General features: G+C 45.0%; 1 protein-coding gene across 1 annotated transcript in view; it reads right to left on the reverse strand.

Moving 5' to 3' along the window:
• Window positions 1–837: 837 nt before the first annotated feature.
• The window catches only part of LOC138301776 (malate synthase-like), a 215917-nt gene continuing 194807 nt past the window's right edge, over window positions 838–21947 (reverse strand). Inside the window, exons 14-15 of the mRNA XM_069242281.1 lie at window positions 18546–18673; window positions 838–5135 (exon numbers count right to left, since the gene is read on the reverse strand). Of these exons, the coding sequence (XP_069098382.1) occupies window positions 5000–5135; window positions 18546–18673 (264 nt within the window). The 3' untranslated portion in view covers window positions 838–4999. The remainder of the gene's footprint in view (window positions 5136–18545; window positions 18674–21947) is intronic.

Below are 21947 nucleotides of genomic sequence, written 5' to 3' on the forward strand. Positions count from 1 at the left end.
AAAAATCAGTCTTGAGATATTTATTGGCCCAGTCTTCACGTTTCAGCTTGTGTGTCTTGTTCAGTGGTGGTCGTCTTTCAGCCTTTCTTACCTTGGCCATGTCTCTGAGTATTGCACACCTTGTGCTTTTGGGCACTCCAGTGATGTTGCAGCTCTGAAATATGGCCAAACTGGTGGCAAGTGGCATCGTGGCAGCTGCACGCTTGACTTTTCTCAGTTCCTGGGCAGTTATTTTGCGCCTTGGTTTTTCCACACGCTTCTTGCGACCCTGTTGACTATTTTGAATGAAAAGCTTGATTGTTCGATGATCACGCTTCAGAAGCTTTGCAATTTTAAGAGTGCTGCATCCCTCTGCAAGATATCTCACTATTTTTTACTTTTCGGAGCCTGTCAAGTCCTTTTTTTGACCCATTTTGCCAAAGGAAAGGAAGTTGCCTAATAATTATGCACACCTGATATAGGGTGTTGATGTCATTAGACCACACCCCTTCCCATTACAGAGATGCACATCACCTAATATGCTTAATTGCTAGTAGGCTTTCAAGCCTATACAGCTTGGAGTAAGACAACATGCATAAAGAGGATGATGTGGTCAAAATACTCATTTGCCTAATAATTCTGCACTCCCTGTATGTTACAAGTGAGCCTCCAATCTTGTAATAGAATATAAAATCTCCCTCACTATTGTGACAGGAAGTTTGGATTATGTTATATACATGGACGCGAAGATTATTCTGCTCTTCATCTCCCTTATCTAATTTTGTGTTTTATTCTGACTGCAGTACAGCAGAAGTGTTCTGTTTTTTAAATTATTTTTATTTATATTTGTCAGGGAAATACAACCACAAATACAAGTGATCTCCAACACTGTCGCTGCCCCGTGATATTGATACGTACATGGACCTCAAACAAGGACCATTCAAAACAACAAATCCCCAACAGAAAAAAAGATGGGCTTATGCACCATGACGAATAAACAAAGACATGGCTAACAACCTTACAGTGTGCGGGAGTGGCATGGTTCAAACAGTTAAAATGACGTCTGTGAATAGTAGAAGAGAATGAGAGGGAAACATTAAAAAAATAGGAGGAAAAAAGAGGGAAAGGGGAGAAAACAAGGATGTATCCAGGGTCCTGGAGCACATTACAGAGCCTCGAGAAGGTTATCTTCTTTACAGTGGATCTGAGTGCCTTTGCAAAGCAGGAAAGAAAGATATGAGCAGACAGGGTGAAAGGTTCGATGGGTGTGGTCCAGCTGGGTCCAGACACAGTGAATGGGTGGTGTGGGAGTGAAGGGAGTGGGTAGTATGGCGGGGTGGTTGGGAGATAGAGTGAGGGAGGCCATGAGCACCGTTACTTGACTTCCGGATGCAGGTTGCAGCTGCAGAGCATACGTCTCTTAGGCAGCGGTGTCAGTGCCCCGAAAGAGCGACCTGATCTTGGAGTAGATCTCTTTCATCCCACACTCTGTATATATTCCATTCATAAGAAGCTATTCTGTACACTTCTGTTATCCATTTTTCAGGGGTGGGAAGTTGGGGTGATGACCAATGACGAAGAATGCAGATCTTTGCCAAGGCCAGCTCCGTGGCTAATAAGCCTCTCTCATGTGTGATAAGGGGAGGGGAGTCATACATACCATGTAACAATCATTTGCCGTGGAAAGGGCAGAGGCAAGTGCAAGGTTTCAGTAAGGGTAGACTCTATCGCCATCCAAAATTGCCAGATACGGTTCAGTCACTAACAATTTAAATTATAGTACAGTTCATTTGGTCAAATCTCCAATATTTGGAATGGTGGAGTAGGCCCGTTGAATAGAGTTTATGCGTGGTCCAATACCAGTCTTGCAATGTTCTGAAAAGACACAGTTTCATTCTGGATTCCCGTACTCCTTGGTCTGCCACAAGCATGGCTGAGTCAAGTTCACTCCTTGGTCTGCCACAAGCATGGCCCAGTCAAGTTCATTGTAGTTGTTGGAGCAGATATGTTAATTAAGAAATTATTAATGACTTATACATGTGTTTACTAACGAGAAAAATGCATAGAGAAGTTAATATTAGAAAATAACTTGCTCGTTCGAAAATGTGCCCTCCCCTGATTACCATATGTACTAAAGTGACTAAATATGCAAAATAATGAAAATATATGTGAAAAATGTAGTAATATGTCATAATGAGATGTCAAAACAACCTTTGTTTTGTATTATTAAGTTAGCTGAACCAGAGGCCTAGTTCCACTGGGCCTTGTTTGCTCTGAACATGGAGAATTCGGATACCTTGCAAAGGACTGGTAACCGGGGACAGAGACCTTAAACCAATCACAGTTCAAGTTGCTTAGCTAGAATATTCTGCAATGTACTGAGGAACAGGAGATGATGAAGACAATTTGATACAATTATGTGTAGTGTAGGCTAACTGTACTTTCCCAGGACTTGAACAATAGAGCACTGACTGAAGAGCCGTATGCAACAATTTTGATACATGAAGAGCAGGATGATGAGGGCATAGCATGAAGAACCAATCCGTTTCGTGTAACTTGAATTTTATGAAAATTAGTAGATTTGGTAAACAAAAACTATAGGTTAAAATCACATCTGGTGAATGACTGACCAATTAGCAATTAGTGGGATGGACTGGGAGATCCTAATAAAAAGTCATGACAAGGGGCTAAGATTTCAGAATTTAGGAGAACTGCGAGGAGAAATTGATGACGTCAGGAGACGCTGTCCGAGGTGCTGATAGTGGATTCATACTTTGTGAGCCTGATCAGTAGCTGATTGATTGATGACCTGAAAACGAAGACTGACTTGTTGCTAATCCATCTTGGATAGGTAGCTATGAAAATGTGACTGATGGTTGTGTGCCTTTTCTTCTAGGTACCAACGTCGCTGTTTATAGAGGTAATCTCTTTTTCCAAATTCATGTTTTCTAAATTGTTTTCGCATGAAAACCCACATGCTAATGCTAATCTTGGTTAGGTAGGCTGTCAGGAGTGACGCTGACAGTGACAAATGACTGACAAACTTAATTGCTGAATTACATGACTAATGTTGGTATTCATAGCTTATGGTATTGCATTGTCGCATATGTTTCATTAAGAATAATGTCTCTCTATTAATGGATTAATACAGATTGATTAATGAAGATTAAATTAACGGATGCTTAGAATTGTAATCAATCAGGAATAAAAATGGTTAACTCCTTCCTGAGTAGTGGTTATTTTGAGTATTATGGTATAGAGTTGTTTTCCATAGAATGTTCCTTGATTAATGGTGTTAACTACCATTTCAGTGGTCACTGCACGACTAGGATACTCCAAGCGATTCAAAAGGTTTATCGACCTATACGCGTCCTCTTAATTACTAAGGACCAGGCGCGCTAGCATATTCAATTTGTAATGATTTCTGCCAGGAGTCTTGTAGCTTGGCGATATTCTGTTTAGCATATAAATGGGATGTTAACAGATTGTACAGTCCCAACATCACACCCCGGTGTGATCCGCAGTGTGACCGTTATTTTTCTACAGGAAAATCGCATAGATCCAATGGGGATGGCTGCAAATAGTGTTGCAGTTGGACAGATCTCCACCAGTGGAGGGAGGGAAGTTTGAATTTGTCTTGGAGCGATTTGAAGGGGCAGATATCCCCGCATTGAGTTAGCTGGTCAAGAGTCAATATGCGGGCTCAGCTCCACAAGCTTGAACTTAAAGTATGCCTGTCTTTCTGATTACAACATTGTTCAAAATAGGTGCATGATTATGTAACCATGCACCAGTCCACAGCAGCTTGTGAATGCGGAGCTAGGACTTCACCTTGGACTGAAGGACTGGATTCTGTATTAGAGAAGTGGGGTTTTGTGTTTATAGAGTAGGTGCAGCCCTCGGCCAGCAGAAGTAAGAAGACATTCAATGGCAACCCACAGGGGGATGTCCACTGAATGGGCTCTCAAAACGGCCAGTTGTGATAACTGCAAAGCAGTGTAGTAATGCTCCACACAAGTGAGACTGACCCACCCTGCGGAGCATCAGTTTCTGGATTTTGGGCTGGGGTTTTGAAGGGCCCAAAATGAAGGCTTTAATGCCACAGTCAATGGTTCCTATGAGAGATAGTTTTACCGGGAATGGTAAAATGCCTAACATATACGTAAACCTGAGCACTACGACCATTTTTAGCGCCTGAATCCTACCCAATAGTGATAGGTGAAGATGTGACCATTTTGCCTAGTCCAGCCGAGTTCTGGCTATCAATGGGTCTGTGTTATCGGTCACAATTTTCTCCAGGTGCCCTGGTAACTGAGTTGATCCAGCTTCCACCGTAATGGATAAGCAGTGACAGCTGCAGCAGTCATGATTCTGGGCATAGGTAATGCGTCGCTTTTCATCAAGGTAATCCTACAGCCTGATATAAATACAAAGTCCGATACAGGGACAGGAGAGTGGGGAGGTAAAGGTGAAGATCTGTAAGTGTTAAGAGGATGCCATCCACATATAACAGGATCTTCGAGCAGCCAGCAGGCATAGGAATGCCTGATATGGAGGAGTGTCGTCTTATTGCTGCCGCCAGAGGTTCCAGTGTTCCGATTTTGTTGTGAGACTTCAAAGGCAATGTTTCCCGTTGGTGATTCCTGGATGCTGCAAAAAAGATTAAGCTCCTGATTTTGTTCGACGAGTTTAGTTCAGACTGTTCAATTTCATATACTATGAATGCAGACAAAAAAGAGTAAGTGTCCTCTGAGGCAGGGGTATTTATATACAGAACAATTATGTCATAAGGACTTCTGTCAGGAATTCACTATGAAGGACTAGTGTGCTAACCTTGGTGGTGCTATTGTATGTTTGGAGCTTCCATGTTTCATTCTTTTTCTTTTAAATAAACACTTTATTATGCTACTGTTATTTTTTTATTGTTGCTAGAGTCGTCAGTAAGGAAAAATCAGTCATGATGTTTGCCTCTGTGTCTGTAATAGAATCCAACACTCTTATCAAAGTAGCAGGGAAAACATTACATTGGTGTATAATGGCTGCCGCTCAGGAAGGTATGATCCAGATTTAGGTATGTGGTGATAAACTCAGGGAAGTCCCTCTTCTGCACGATTTCCAAGAACATGTCAGTGGCTGTTTGCAGTCTACAGCAGTCTCTGTAAAGAAATGGCATACATTTTTATTGATTGAGACAGGAATGGGTGAGCAACAAGCCATGTCAGGTGATAAGAAAACAAATGATGCTATATAGCAATGCTATTGATGTTTCTCTGAAATAACAAACAATTTCAATACAAACTATCCTGGAAAACGCCCTGACCTGGTGATAGACTGATTTGAATTTCAATTTAACATGGGTACACATTTAAAAAATAAAAAAAATTCACAAGGAAACATTAGAAAGCAAGGGTGTGAACAAATGGACATACGGAACACTAACTTACTGGCCTGTGACACTTTATCTAAAAGATTTAGGGACAGAGTCATGAAAAGTGGTACTGCACCTAGTGCAGCGTCACTTTTCTTGCGCCCCTTAGCGCCCCCCTAATGCCAACATGTGTGTGCCCTATTTAAATTACGGCGCACAATGGTGGTAGTTAGGGGTACCAGCATCATAATTTTTTATGTTAGTTCGGCACTTGCAGAATTAGCTTCAAACATTTTTACGCTAATCCTGCAAAGTACCAAAAGCCCATTGAAACCAATGGAAGCCTCCTTTTAATGCCTGCTCTGAGCAGGCGTTAAAATGGCCGAAATAATAGCACAAGGAAATCTCTTAGATTTCCTTGCGCCATTTGTTTGCCTCTCCTTCAAGAAGGGAACTCCCCCTTTGCATACATTATGCCTGGCGCAGGCATAATGTAGCTGTTAGACCTGCATCGTTGGTGTGGGTTCTCCTAACCTTTTGTCTTTACTTCCCAGGTTGTTGTTATGTGCTGGACTCTGTTTTTTGCTGTTTTTGTTACTCTGGGCACTTTACCACTCCTGACCAGTGCTAAAGTGCAAGTGCTCCCTATGTGAAATTGTGTATTTAATTGGCTTTTCCATGATTAGCATATTTGATTTACTAGTAAATCCCTAGTAGAGTGCACCAGAGGTGCCTAGGACCCGTGAACTAAATGCTACTAGTGGGCCTGCAGCACTGATTGTGCCACCCACATGAGTAGCCCTGTAAACATTGCTCCGACCTGCCACTACAGTGTCTCTGTGTGAAGTTTTAAACTGCCAATATGACTTGGAAAGTGTACCTACTTGTCAAGCTCAAACCTTCCCTTTTTATACATGCACCCCTAAGGTAGGTCCTAGGTAGCCCCATGAGCTGGGTGCAGTGTATGTTAAAGGTAGGACATGTAGTGATGTGTTTTTACATGTCCTAAAAGTGAAATACTGCCAAATTCGGTTTTCAGTGTTGCAAGGCCTATCTCTCTCATAGGTTAACATGGGGACTGCCTTCAAATATTCTTAAAGTGGAGTTTGCATTTGAGAGCAGATCTAAATATGGATTTTGGGGTCTCTGAACTCACAATTTAAAAATACATCTTTTAGTGAAGTTGGTTTTTAGATTATTAGTTTGAAAATGCCACTTTTAGAAAGTATGCATTTTCTTGCTTAAACCATTCTGTGACTGCCTATTTGTGGATTCTCTGTCTGGGTCAGACTGACAGTTGGGCTGTTTGGGAATCTCCTCTAGACAGTGACACAAAGGGAGCTGATGAGCCAGATGGGCTAGAGTGGAGGTAGGAGTGGTCACTTACACCTGAATGGGCTGTGCCTGCCCTCACACAATGCAGTCTCCAACCCCCTGGTGTGTGTCTGGGGCCTGGCCTGGGCAAGGTAGGACCCTGTAAACAACAGAGACTTTTCTTAGAAGTTGTACAACTTAAAAGGCAGGAAGACGTATAAGTCGTGGACCCAAAATACCAGACATTAGATTTCTTCAAGATTTGCTTCTGGAACCAAGAGAAACCTTTGCCAAGGAGAAGAGCTGAGAAAAAGTGGTGCCCCTGCCTGTGACTATGCTTTGTTGAGCTATCCGGCAGTTGCTGATTCTGCCTGTGAAAAGAGACAAAGACTGGACTTTGTGGTATGTTCCTTCTTGAGAAGAATTTCCAAGGGCTTGGACTGAGCTTGCCTCCTGAAGTCTCAGGGCCATCAAAGACTTCCTCTGCCAGCACCTGGACTCTCTGCTGAGACTTCTGTCCTGCCAAGTGGTGTCTAATCCAGTCCCAGGGCACTTGAAAGGAGAAGCTTGTGGAAAATCAAGAAGATCCAAGGAAACCGACTTCAGATGACTTTGGACTGACGCTGCTGCTGAATCCCGTGACGCCACTTGTAACAGAAGCTTTGGTCCTCACTGGAGTGCGACGACCCTGCAGGCCTGATGCTGCTGCAGCCTCGCTGAAGTCCACGACTCCGTGGAAGTCGCTGCACCACGTCGTGACTGCCAGATACCAACTCCACCAGAAGTGCGCAGATCCAATGCTTCGCACCGACGCTGCCTCACCTCCACCACTCCGCAGCAAGAACCTGACGCCTCTGCTCCTTCGCTCAGCAGGACCGGAAACGATGCCACCTCGGATCCAGTGACGCCACGATCCCCGGGTCCGTGCACCAGCTTGTTTCCTCATTTTCTCAAGGTACTGTACTTGGAAGTCCGTGTGACTCTATGACTAGTGCCATTGCTGTCGGATTGTTGGGAATGACTCCGTCACGACGCCACGATATCACCTAATCGGAGCATTTCTGTTTCTAAGCGTTATATTGAAGTTTAATCTTTAAAAATGTATACCTTTGCCTGTGTATGTTGGATATTTGTCTTTTTGGTCTTGTTTCGTTCAGACAAATATTGGCTGTTTTTCTAACCTGGTGTTGAGTCATTTTGTAGTGTTGTCACTGTATTACTGTGTGTGTTGGCGCAATACTTTACACATTGTCTCTGGATTAAGCCCTTCTGCTTTTGCCAAGCTACCAAGGGGGTGATCGGGGGTTCACCGGGTGTGTTTATCCTTGCCCTGACTACAGTGACGGTCCTTTCTTTGACAGGGGGAAACCTGACTGCCAACCAAAGACCCCATTTCTAATGGTAACGCAAAAGGCCTACATTGGGGGGTGCCTTACATGTATACAAAGGGAAGGTTATGGTGCAGCGTTTTTGCCTTCTAATTCCACACTAGCATAAAAAAGTATGCTAATGTGGCATTAGAATGGTGCAAGGCCTTCTTAAATCTGTGCCTTAGAGTCATTTTTAACCCCCAAATAATTCTCAGGAGAGGTGCTTAACATAAGGGAAATAACACCTAAAAACACTACCTGATGAAAGTAGGTGACAATTTGATTGGGAACTGTAAAAACAGCTGTACAACACTTCTCAAAAGTGGATGTAGTAGCACTACTGTTCCTGGGGATTTAGGAAGCAGGCCTAATGCTCTTCCATTCCAGACAGTACACATTGGAAGAATAGCAGCGAACGGCAAATGGGAGCACTGTACAGTGAAGACATGCCTTTAAGTGCATCTACCTCTCAATGTGCTTTTCTAAACTAGGGACCATGCTACATCACTGCAACTGGATTGTGTCTTTTCCCATTGACTAATCTAGGTGGCAAATGGCCTGAATTGAGCTCTGTGATAACTCATAATGGAATAATTTATGGAAAAATCTCTGAAATTGGTGTAGGATGCACATTTTTAATACCCTCCACCTTAAAATGTGTATGATGCTCTAAACCCAGTGGCGGTTTCTCCTCTGTATTTCCTCCAGAAATGTAGGATTTTCAGTAACCACCAAACTCAAACACAGACCCTAAATCTAGGCTCTTCTTTTACAACTTCTTTCTGATTAAAAAAACAGCCTTTATTATCTGCCTGAACCCCTTCAAAACAGGTCATGAGCGGTGATCAAAACCTGCTCTATCACTTCTTGCTAAATGAAACCAGCTCTGCTAATACATCACAGATAAAGAAAACAAGTTCCATATTCCTAGATAGTTGCAGGTCAGCAACTGTACCAAGGTTAGCAAGTGATTTCTTAAAATAGAATTTATGCACAGAACTGTTCTTCAAACCCAAAAGCATGAGCAATGTTACATTAATTTAAACTCAGACACTCAAGGTGGGTTGGTCAAACTCCTACTACTCACCCTTGACTCAGCCTTTAAATTAGATTCATTTTCAGTACATCCCCATACCACCTCACCCTCCCACAGGACATGCTGCATATCAATCTTCCCCAAGATGTAGTAGTGGGAGCTACCAGCCACTGCTACCTGACAAAGTCCGACATTCTTGCTAGTCATCCATCTCTGTAAGAGTAATATTCAGCCCTAGTCACTTCCTGAAATTGAGCTTTCACATTTTCAGCATAAAATAAAGGATTCTGCAACCCAACACTCATTTGTTTGTCGCATGCAAGAACCTCAGTCCCTGCGGGAGGGCAGGCCTCCTGGAGCTTTTTAGTAGGCTAATTAAATAAAACCATGGATTATGCCTATATTGGAACCCTAGTGCTGAGCTTACTCCTTCTAACATTTGTTAAACGTATAGCAGGTGGTCCCTTCCCTTTTAAAAGCATCCCTGGATCTCAAATGCCAGTTTCTCTCGACACAGAGTAGGAAGCTGGCTCTATATATACTATAGCAAAAAAATTAGCAACAAAATTAGGTATAGTGTGCACAGAGTCCAGGGGTTCCCCAGAAGCTTAACAGAAGCTAAAGTAGATAATACTAATGCTCTCTTTTGTGGTAGTGTGGTTGAGCAGTTAAGGCTTATCAGAGGGTAGTGCAAAGCATTTGTTGCACACACACAGCCAAGATATGAGGCACACACTCAATGACTAACTCCAGGCCAATGTTTTTATATAGCAAAAATAGATTTTGCTACCTTATTACTAGAATCAAAAGGTCTTTGTTGCAGGTAAGTACAGTTGTAAGTAGGTATCAAGCATATGTATCAAACGCACTTTGTTTAGGTTTTGCAGATAAAACAGTTTACAAGTAAGTAACACTTTTCAATTTTAAGTAGGGACCAATGCAATCCTTGGGGAGGAAAAGTGTTAGCACAGTTAACAGGTAAGTACTCGACTTACAATCTCATTATTCAGGGGTTAGGATGTCCACAGGTCAAAATTCAAGTTGACCCCAAAAGTGCACCACCAGCAACACAGGGCCGGCCAGGTGCAGAGATCAAAGTTGGTGTCTGGTTTTCATTGAAATCCTACGAGAACTTGGGGCACTTGCAATAATACAGGTTGCAGGTAAGTACCTGTAGTTTCGAGACACAGGCTGGGGGAGTTTAGGTCAGGACTTGGGGGAGGGGGGACAGGTCAGAATCAAGCACACACCCTCAGTGGCACAAGGATGGCTGGGTGCAGAGTGCAAACACAGCGTCGGGCACCCAATGCTTTTCAATGGGGAACCCCGGAGGTCACAAAGATGCCGCAGGCTAGGTCTAGGGGGTGGGTTACGGAAAACTAAAGACTGGACAAGAAGAGGCACCCGCTGGACATTGCTGGAGCACTGGTCAGATTCCCCAAGGCCAGGGGACTGCAGGTGCAGGGGTATCTTTGGGGGTAGGGAATCTTCGCCTGATCCTGGTGCGATCAGAGGGGTCCTTAGGATTCGGGCTGCGGGTGTCGTCAAGTTGGCCAGTAGGGGACAACCCACGGTGCACTTGAGGTCGGAATCACCGAGGGATCTTCTCTAGACTGGTGGGCCATCTGAACATGGGCGCTGGGTGCTGAGTGGGCAGGGCTCACGGATCCGGGGTGGTTCTGGAGTCTTTCTTGGCTGTTTCTTGTGGACAGGGCTGCTGTCCTCCGGAGTTCTTGGTCCTCTGCTGGGCAAGCAGTCCTCTGGGGGTTTGTAGAGGTCGCTGGCCCTGCAGGATGTGTCGCCTTTTTGTAGGATGAGTCTTGAAGCTGCAGACAGGCCGGTAGGGCTTGGGCCAAGTAAGTTGTCATCTGGAGTCTTCACTGCTGGGGTCAGTTCTTCAGTCTTCTTTATTGAGGTCGCCAGGAATCTGATAAGCAAGGTTCAGGGGTGCCCCTAAATACTAGATTTAGGGGTGTTACAGTGGTCAGAGGGCAGTAGCCAGTGGCTACTGTCCCGGAGGGTGGCTACACCCTTCCTGTGCCCACTCCCTTTGGGGAGGGGAGCACATTCCTATCCCTATTGGTCCCTTTCCTACCTTCAAACCAAGATGGAGGCTTCTGCAAAGAGGGGGTCACTTCAGTTCTAGACGCCATAGGGGTGGTCATAGGTGTAGTGGTCACTCCTCCTTGTTTTTCCTAATTGTTCCACAGGACCTGCTGCCAAAAGTGGGGCTTGGTCAGGGGGCAGGCATCTCCACTAGCTGGAGTGCCATAGGGCACTGTAACAGGAGGCCTGAGCATTTGAGGCTCACAGCCAAGTGTTGCAGTTCCTGTAGGGGGAGGTGTGAAGGACCTCCACCCAGAGTAGGTGTTATTTCTGACCCCAGAGAGCACAAAGGCTCTCACCCAATGGTAAGACTTGCTAGAGGGGTGACTTACCTATGCCACAGGCAGGGTTTGTGGGCATGGCACCTTGGGAGGGATGCAATGTCGACTTTACCGTTTTCTCCCCACCAACACACACAAACTGCAATGGCAGTGTGCATGTGTTTGGTGAGGGGTCCCTTAAAGTGGCACAATACATGCTGCAGGCCTTAGGGACCCTCCCGGGTCACAGAGCCCTTGGTACCACTGGTACCTTTTATAAAGGACTTAGCTGTGTACCAGGGGTGTGCCAATTGTGGAAACAATGGTACAGTTTAGGGAAAGAACACTGGTGCTGGGGCCTGGCTAGTAGGATCCCAGCACACACTCAGTCAAGTTAGCATCAATATCAGTCAATAAGTGGGGGGGTAACCATGCCAAAAGGGCCACTTTCCTAAACACAGCATAAGTCCATTTCAGTTCTCCATGTGCCCAGATTCAAAGCTCCCCCTCTCAACATAAGCATGCCCCATTCGTCTTAGCAACCACTGGACCCAGTATCCAAGTTATTGTCCTCTGTTCATGCGAGTACTTTAAGTAATCCTCTAGCTTGAGAAGAGCTATTATAGGGGTAAGGTTCACTGGCATCCCAGAAGGGATCCCTGAGTGGCCTTCACTGCATCTCAAAAGGGTCAGAGAGCTGTGCAGGCCTACACTGTATGGAAAAAAGTCCCATAGCTTTGTTAAAGCAAAGGCAGCAAAGATTTGAGGTTCTATGGATGCACCACAAGGACTTGGAGGGTTGGGGGGTGGGGAGGGTATATGCAATGCAGGTATTTGAGTTGTATAAGGTGGCATTGTGCTGTCATCGCCACCTCCCTTGTTCCCATCAGGCATTGCCCTTTCCAAGTCATCTAGTGTACAACACTAGAGATTAATAGAGTATAGATTTTCAGCTCCTGGGGGAAGGGGGGCATTGTCAATTTCACTTTCAGTTGATTAAGGTATGGTAGGTCTGTAAATGTAATGAGGTAGGGCTTAGTGTGTATCGGAGTTGCAAATAATGATGAAATTGAGTGTGCTGTAGACCAAATTCCTCTTGAAGATCTGTGTAAGATTTTATGTCTGTACTTCGAGCAACATGCCCCAGATTGTTGACTCCCAAGATGTCCCACCCTTGGAATCCGTTCAAGGATGCATCCTTTAGTAGAAGTGTGCCATGCCACAGGGGTGTTTCCAATGTCAGTCTCCCCTCACATCTTTTAGCAATTTCTCCCCCAAACTCTCACTATCGTTAATAGGGAAGGTCTGCATTCGAAGCGGGCCCCCATATATGTAGTCTAGGGGGGATTGGGTGCCCATGTGCCAGCGAATCCACCGACCCTTGTGGATGGATTCAAAGAAGATTGGCCATCCCTCTCTAATGGTCTCTCAGAATGGTTGCTGGGCCAGGCAATAAGGCGCCATAGTCATGCTGTGCGCTGGCACAATGCCCTCAAGTATCTCAAGCTCTATCTGCCAGTGATCAATACAATAGGCCGCATCATCTCCTGTACTGCAAATCCAATAATTCAATATAAGCAGGTGTGAGGTCCTGTAGTAAGAAGCAACTCGACCATTGCCAGCCCACTGTCAAAGGTGGATTTGCAGCACCTGCTAAATGCTAACTGTTGGGGACTCCCCCTCAGAAGAACGAATTAAGGGTCAATTGAGTGTGTTATGGTTGCTTTATGGATGTAAATGGATAGTTTTGTATTGTATGTTGCAGTTTAGGGGGGATCATCATTTTAACCAGCTCCACATGGCCCTTATTGGAGAACGGCAGCAGGTCTCCCCTTGCATCTGTCAACAGAGATGTGACGAGGTCCATTTATGTCTGTGCCTCATAGCCCTGATTTAGACCCCTAAGTATCAAAAGCCTGTGGCTGTGATTGTCAGCCCCGGTGCCCTAGCCCATCCCAATGTGTGGTCCAAAGATCCAATGAGGAACAGTTTTGTGTTCCCCTCAATTGGCTCAGAGTCTGGCGTAACGTCCACATTTTTTCTGGGTGCCCATGACCAATGGTCTAGAGATTTGATATTTTTCTAGTGAGAGCTTGAGGTCACTGCATGTGTTAAACCATCGGAATGGTGGTGGTGCTTGTTGGGTGACTAGCACAGCCAATTCAGGAGCTTGATGGTTTTATTAGAATGCTCGTAGAGGTGGCTCTGAGAGGCCTGTCATAGACTCCGTGCTTTCCCCGTTTGGACCTGTTAGAGTGCCAAGTTGGCTCTCTGAAGCCTGTGGACTGCCTTGGCTGTGATCTGCTCCACACCCTGATGTTCTGCCAACAGTGGCTGTTGGTCAAGGTCCGTCTACAGTGGTTTCACTTGAGGTATGTCTCCTGTAAAAGAAGGACATCTGTCCCCAGCTGGCACTTCTGAGGATAAACCCCTGATTTGTTTTATTGAGGAAGCTGTTCATGTTCCAGGTCAACATTTTGGTGCTTCCTCCCTAGTGGGGCATTCATCAGAAGTAGCGGTCACAACGTTTCATGTGGGGTTAATTGTTGACGTCAACATCTGTGTGGTGTGTGATATCTGTGCGAAAACTATAAACTAAAACTCTGCTGTGTCAAAGAAGTGGGTTTACCCTGGTGAATAGCTTTGGACTGGGCCCGGTATAGAAGCATGTATGTAACATGCATTACTTCCATTTTGGCCTTAACTACTGCAAATGTTTTTCTTTGCTGTTTGACTCTTGCTGTGTAGTCAGGGAAGAGCATGATCCTGCACAGTAGCATAGGCAGCCCATAGGATGGCATCCCGTTTGAGGTAGTTGAGTAGCTCACTGGGTGGAAATGGGCCTCTGGAGGAGCGCTCTCTGTGCCCTCTCAATTGTGACGCACACCAGCAGATCCTGCACCAGTTCAGAAACAGTCAAAGAAGAAGATCTCTGGATGGGACCCCTTTGGCTCCCTTTGTACTCCCACTAGATGCAGATTGTTGAGGCCGAACCGACCCTCAGTGTCCTCAGCTAACCATTCCAGGTGCAACACCACCTCTCAGAGTTTGGAAAAGTCTCTTTTTTGAAGGGTGAGGACATTGTCCTCCACTGAGGAGATCTGTATTTCCACCCCTGTTGAATAATCTGCCACACTGTTAAGGTCTTGTTTTAGAAGAATAATTTCAGAGCCAAACCCCCCTATCCTGTCCTCCAGCACCTCCCTCAAGTGTTTTATAGCCTGCAGGATTTCAGATTGCGGCAATGGCTCATTTACAGGGGTTATCGGTGCTGCACTCGTGCCCCCCAAGGCCAAGGATTCTCCCCAAACCCTACAAATTAGTCTATCCTCCCCTGTGAGAAGCTGGGTGTGCCACCTCCCTTCACCAGGTCCACAGTGAGCAGGCGATGTTGAGTGATTAATATATTGGGAGGGCAGCTGTTGGAGTGGGACCTAGTCCCTCGGACCACAGGAGTGCCTCACCGGAATCAGTAGAGATGAGAGGGGAGTTTTTAGCCATGTTTTGCTTCTTGGTACCAGCTGCCTCAGTCTCACTATGCGACATGTGCAGCCACAATACCAGGTGAACTGGGCCCCTATGAGGGGCCAGCAAGTGGGGACACTAAAGTGAAGTATTTGATTCCAGGTTTAGGGCCTCACCGCCCTTCTGTGACCTGCTGCCTTCCCTGGTGCTTGTTGAGTCCCTGAGTCCTTACCCTCTCTATTTACGGTAACTCAGGCTGCAAGCCCAGCAGGATGAACTGGCCATAGCGGTCATTGGTCATTTTTCTGGTGGGCTAGAAGGGTGGGTGCCAGTTTTTTAGTGATGGGGATCAGTTTTGTTACTGGGGCCTGGTTTTGCAGCACTGCTGCAATATCAGCCCCAGTAACAAAAGCAGAAATGCTTCTTTCTTCCCCCTGCCTCATCCTCCTCCACCACTCCCCCCCCGACCCAGGGGCTGGTCTGACAAAATTGCCAGGGCTGCTTTGGGTTCTCATTCTGGCCCTGAACCCCAGCAGACTGTTCTCCAGTCTCTGCAGTCAGAGCTGAAGCACTACCTAGGAGGCAACAATTGGACTTCAAGTCCACCCCTCACGCACAGGCCCACTTTGAGCAATGTCGCCAACATCATCATCTCACAATCCCCATCTCTCATTCTCCTCCCTCGGACCAGGGGTGTAGGGAGGCCTCTACTCTGTTCCCTAGGCTGGGATCTCACTGTTGCAGTTCTTGGCGCCACCACACCCGTTTCTCTCCTTGTGAGCCAGCTGTCACAGGCTGAGGCCTCCCGGCCTGCTGACGGGTGTCCAGATCGTCGCAAGTGGCCCCACTCATCTCCCTTGGGGCACCTGACACTGCAGAAGCCTGTTGGCGTCCCAGGATGGGAATATCCCTTAGGATTTTAGAGGGTGTCCGGGGCTGGTGCAGAGCCTCAGGGAGAAGCGTCTGCCTTGCTGGCCTCATGGCCGTAGCCCCAGATTTAATATTATTAACTTCACAGCAACTTACCTTATATTCATATTGTCAAGATATACATGCAGATTTAAGTGTATTAAAGCAATACTTGCTTGGGGTGTTAAAGGTTGTAACTCCATGGTGTCCCAAATGGAGCAGGGATGTGTTCGAGTGTGTGATTCAAATTCATCAGGATTCACAAGAATGAGACCCATCTCGCTCAACTGCATCTTGGCATTCTCAACCACAGGACATATGGTCAGATGTTCAACACTCATCTGAGTGGAACAGGAAGTGCCTCCTCATCCCTTCCCTCTCCCACCTCAATTTTGTCCTCTCAATTGAGGGAGGTTACAGGGCCACCATGGACCCAAAATGGAATCCAGGAATGAAGACTACGGACACATAAAAGTCCTGAAGACAGGATAGATAAGTTGTGGATCAACTGAGGATGACTGAGCTAACAGTAAACCTATTTAACTAGAAACTGGTGATAAAGCCTTTGCTTACATATAGTCCCCTTTAGCTAGAGTTTAGCACAACCAGGCTCCCAACCTAATAGTCACTCACTGTCATAAATCTCATTATACTGGTCCACCATCAAACTGCTAGCAAGTACCACCTGAAGAGTAGTGACCATGCACACTATTGTTGTGTATCACAGTGATACACAGGGTTCTCCTTGCTATGCATAATCCACAAAACACGCCATCTGTACACATTGCCCTCAGCTCTGAGTGAACTCTTTTCCACTCCCTCCTTGAGGCACCACTGGGCCTCTGATATCTGCCATTTCTTCCAGTCCCATAGGCTTACCTAAGACATTCTAGAGAATTTAATGCATCCTAATGTTAACAGACTAGACAGACAAATCAAGCTTCATGTCAGACATATGTGCGAAGGAAACTACAGACATTACCCATGATGTAGCTTTGTCACAGCATTCCTCTTCAGAGACTGGACACAAAAGTACACGGCCTCTAGCAAGTGGTACAAAATCAACGTGTGTACATGTTTTTGAACTTTAGCCAGGAGGGCTTCCTCTGAACTGCATAAGTTAAGATGTGAGTAACTAGTTAATGCTAACTAGTCTTAGATGCATTCACACACTTTGATAACGTCAGTTATTAGAATGTTCTTGACACCTCTAGACATTAATCCCAATGAAAAAGTTACTTTAGGCCAAGGTATATTATTGCTAGTTACCATTGGGGCAACCTGCTAATTAAGAGATAAACACTGAACAGTCAAGTCTTACCTGCACTGCCTGGCCTCCCATAAAAAAGATGTTTGGGGCTTGATTTTAAAGTGCAGAGTAATGAGACTTCTGCCAAAAAATGATGGAAGTCCAATCTAGCCACCTCTGCCTTCCAACAGTGTAATAAAACTGTAGGAAATCTGTCATTTCCGATGGTAGGGATAAACAGCTCTGTCAACAGAAACAAGCATCAAGCAGTGGTGAGGCTACGGAAAATTGTGTGCAATTTAGTCATGCTAGTGTATGCCCATTTTTACCACCATGACAGTCTTGCACAGGAAGCCCTGCAACTGTTACTGATGTGGTGGGAGAACATTTGCACTACACCAGACACACTTGTAATCTGGGTACTAAAAGAATACATTCTCCAGTACCTGGTTATAAGGCTGCAATGGATGGCATCACAACATTTTTCACTTGAGGTGGCTCCTATCATGTGAGCATGAGACATTTCAGGGAGTAAGGGAGGATTTAGTTGGTAAAAGGGGAATCCTTGCTCCCGTGGTGGAAATCTTTAAATATGGCAGATCCACCTTTCCCAATGTATTAGAGGTGTTTCTTCCACTACAGCGATGAGTGGGCAGTTAAGCCTCTAAACCTAAATGAGGCCCTTAGTCTGATGGCCTATTTGCTCACCCTTCACCCTAGAGACCTAGGTTCTAATGCAGCTTCAGCACTTGACCAAAAGTGAGCATTTGTGGGCACATCACCTATTCGTCCTGTACTGCGCCTTATATTGTAAATCTGAGTAAAGTATTGTGATGTTTTATAAACAAACTAGTGTTATATAATATTATATATCCAATTAGATTTTCCCCTTGCCCACACATTGCTATTTTGTGTACATCACGTCATGTTTCAGATGCCCCATTTCTAATCGAAAAAGGTCTGTAAAGAGTTTTGCTGTTCCATGGATATAGGTTTGAACTACATACCTAAAATAACAGAGTGACTACTACCAGGCCATTTGTAGACTTTAAATCGTCACTTGCCAAAGCTAGAGGATTAGAATACATAGATAAACCAGAAGGCAAAAATGGAATTCATTGTAAAGCACAGGAGGTTTGGCCCTCTCTGCTTTTCACAATGTAACCCTTATCCATGCAAGCATGTATGCCTGAGCTACTGAGAGACATGTTAGTGGTCTGACCAGCATTATCTATCAGCGACAGACAATGCTTGCCCATCACTTGTCACTCTCATTCTGCTACTTAAGCAGCACATCTTGTTCCCAGGATATCTACCTGATAGATGTCCCCAAAACACTATTACGAAGCCGCCATATCTAATAAAGTGATAACATTTCATCGTTCTATACCTAGTAAAAACACCTAGTCTTCTATTGTGCATAAACATAGCAAAGTTATGATAACAAAGTTGATAAAAAGAAAATATGGTTTGAGACTCTGAGACCTACTGGTCTGAGGAGCAGTACAGATCCTGAAGCTCCTGCTCCATTTCCTGGGCCAGGCTTTGCACAAGGTTTCTAGTGACAGTCCTCTCATCATCCTCCAACTTAACTCCATGGCGAATCCACTGCCAAACCTGTGACAGTAAAAATAATATTTAACTTTCTCAGCATAGAGCACAATCTTTTCTAAATAGAAGCAATATAATTCTAAACTACAAGCCCAGGTACACTGAACAAAGTTAAGCCACACGTTATCCCATCTGTAAATGATGGTGCAAAAAAATTACAGGGATGGCTTCCGTAGCTGTCACACTCCTTCTTCCTCCCACCCTCTTTGATTTCACTCCTTGGGTCTTCTTTACACGTCAGGATACACATGTTGTGGTAAGTTGCATTAAGATATGACATGATATAGTTTGATACCAGATTTCTATAGCATGATATGTTTCCAGACAACTTGGCCACTGCAGCAAACTCTGACTGGTTTGGCGAGTTTATGGGCATACGGAGCTATCACAATCCCCAAATAGGTCAACGTACAATACATACAGCAATGAAATACTTTGTATGTTGTGTCAAACAGACTACCTGTCAGCATCCATTTTCTTAGAGCATCTCATAGTTCCTCATTTCGAGTGTGCGGTCTGTGGGAGGTGGTAACTGCACACCTCTAGAGTTAATAATATTGGGGTTTCTGTTAACTCTGAAGGTGTGAAATTAATGAGGATTATGAGCTGAAACCAGAGAAACTCCTAAGAAATTAAGAATTACTAAAATAATTGGTTAAATTTTCCTTGCAATTCCTCCTTGTCCCCTACAGTTTCTTCTTGAGATTTTGGCTACTTTTATCTACAGAAACATGTGTCTGCTATGGCTAAGTGGCATGTTTTCCTTTTTTCTTTATTTTCATAACCACTGCTGCCAAGGCCAGACCTATTGGCTTTTCGATGTACGCGCACTGGTCACTGATGTAATATGACTGGTAAACTACCTGGAGATTTACAGGAAGACTTTGGTCTACCATCTACATGGACGTGGAGATATACCCAAATGAAAAGTGCTGTGCTAGCAACACTCGGGGGAAGTAGGGAGGTCTTTGACCTGTTGAGTTCTCCAATGTATATATGTACATACATTCATATATGCAAACGTTTTGGAAGCTCCATATCGGGGATATGCTCCCTTCTTGTTGACTGTGCTTACTCTTTAGGAACAGCAGGGTTGAGAAGGTGGTGGGAGACTGATTAGCACACACATTTGATAACGAAGACTGGAAGGACTTGATGACTGACCATGGTAGAGGGTTGAAGGAAGCAAGATGGAAATACAGTCACTTTACGGTTCTCCACAGATGGCACTGGACACAGGTAAAGCTTCACAGGGAAAAATTAATTCCTGCTGGTGGTGCGGTAGGAAGGGTTGGAGACATTATATATCATATGGGAATGCAGTAAGGTTTCCACATACTAACATCAGATATTGGCCACCCTCGAGCCAGAACTAGGAGAATCCTTGGCATTTCAGGTGCAAGCGGCACTCCTCCACGATTTCTCAGTACTGCCCACTTTGGCATCACATGTGAAACAATGGTTACAGATGGCACTAGCAGTGGTCAAAATATGGATCTTAAGACTCTGGTAGACCCAGAAGGCCCCATCCCATAAGCAGTGGTTAGAAGACATGTATGACGTTGCAGGATTTGAAAACATTATATGTAGACTTAATGATAATCTCCAAAATATTTCCAGAAACTTGGGGCACTTTTTTGTCTTGTTGACGTGTGGGAGAAAGAAAGACAGCAGATAGGGATGGAGAGAGCATGTGGGATGATAGATTCAGATTACATTGGTTGGGTGGCGGGGAGATGGGAGGGTAATGGACCCCAGGGATTTGGGTGACAGGCTATTGCAGCAGCGGGGTAACAAAACTTAAAATGCCCCCCCCCCCTGCAAAGTACCTGTAGGGGGCCTCCTTCCACCTGAACCCAGTCAGGAGCCTGCCCCCCATGCACACTGTACTGTGCTGAGGGGCCAGGCCAGCTTTAGCGCTGGTGGTGCCCTCTGCAACAATGTTTTTTGGCACCCCCACCCTATTACCATCTCCTCGGATTCCCTCACTACCACACGGCAAATGTGCCCCTCATTTCACCACAGCACCCCATTCACATAAATTAGTTTTGAAGCACTTGTAAAGGCTGGCTTTACTATTTCACTAGCTATCCACATAAAATACAGGATATGTTCTTGACAACAGGCACATTAACCCTCTACACTACTTTATGGCGAGTCAAAGCTGCCACTAGACAAAACTCCCATCTCTCTCCCTAGCAGGAACATTAATCACAAGAGGTAGTTTGACATTTTAATTGCTTCTTGAAGGCTGGACTCACAAGAAACGCTTCAGCAGGTGGTTTTAAATCGCAAGTTTCTAAGTTATTGTTAAACAGCACAGCACCCCCCCTCCCGAGGTCAGCGCCCCAATCCAGGTCAGCACCCGGTGCCCTAAAGCCGGCCTTGCTGAGGAGGCCAGGCCCCCTGTAGCTGCCCCCCCACCCGCCACCTCGCGGGGGTTGAGGAAACTTTTGTTATGCCCCTGGATTTCAAGACTACATAGGACCGATATGTAAGCTCTGTAAAATATGAACATCATCTTGGGATGTAATGTTATGCAGTGCTTGAAATGGAAAAATAGAAGTGCAGGAACTCAGTACGGGACAGTACCAGCCCATTTAAAGTACTGATGTTATGACACTGTTTTTCTTTGCAACTCAATAAACAATTGTTATCAAAAAATAAAATGCCGAGAATCAGTGTGAAATTTCCAGAAACCTGTAAAGTTTATGCGATCTGACCTAACCACCACAATACTATAGAGAACCGGTCCTATGTTTAGAGTAGCGTGAGCTAAGTCCAACAGTGTCAGTGGTGTAGCAGCAGACAGAGGCTCTGCAGCAGGAATCACTTTTACAGTGATCCATCATTGCCACAGCTTAGGCTCTCATTATCTGCCTTGCTGATGATTGTACCGAGCCTTTAAACAATGTTGCGGACTTGATTCAGACTGTAATGAGTTCCTGTTGTACCTTAAGCAGGAACAGACACCATTATACCAGTCAATTGGTAGAATAGCTGCAGAGAAACCAAGCTAATTTTCTCATCCACTCACTCATATACACATTGGCAACACCAAGTATTCTCCCTGTACTATAAAACAACTTTCGCACCGATTTCAGAAGTTTGTAAAGCAATTTCCTTTAAAATGAAACCAGAGACCATAAGGTTATGTTATATTTACCTTTTTTTAGGTGATCCAACCATCATTATAGGTTCATTGTCTTGGATAAAGGAGGGCAAAGAACATGGAGAAGGCACGCCTATAAAGACCCATGTTATGAAGTGTAGAGGGCAA

The sequence above is a fragment of the Pleurodeles waltl genome, chromosome 1_2, assembly GCF_031143425.1.
Source record: "Pleurodeles waltl isolate 20211129_DDA chromosome 1_2, aPleWal1.hap1.20221129, whole genome shotgun sequence".
In the NCBI taxonomy this organism is placed as follows: Eukaryota; Metazoa; Chordata; class Amphibia; order Caudata; family Salamandridae; genus Pleurodeles; species Pleurodeles waltl.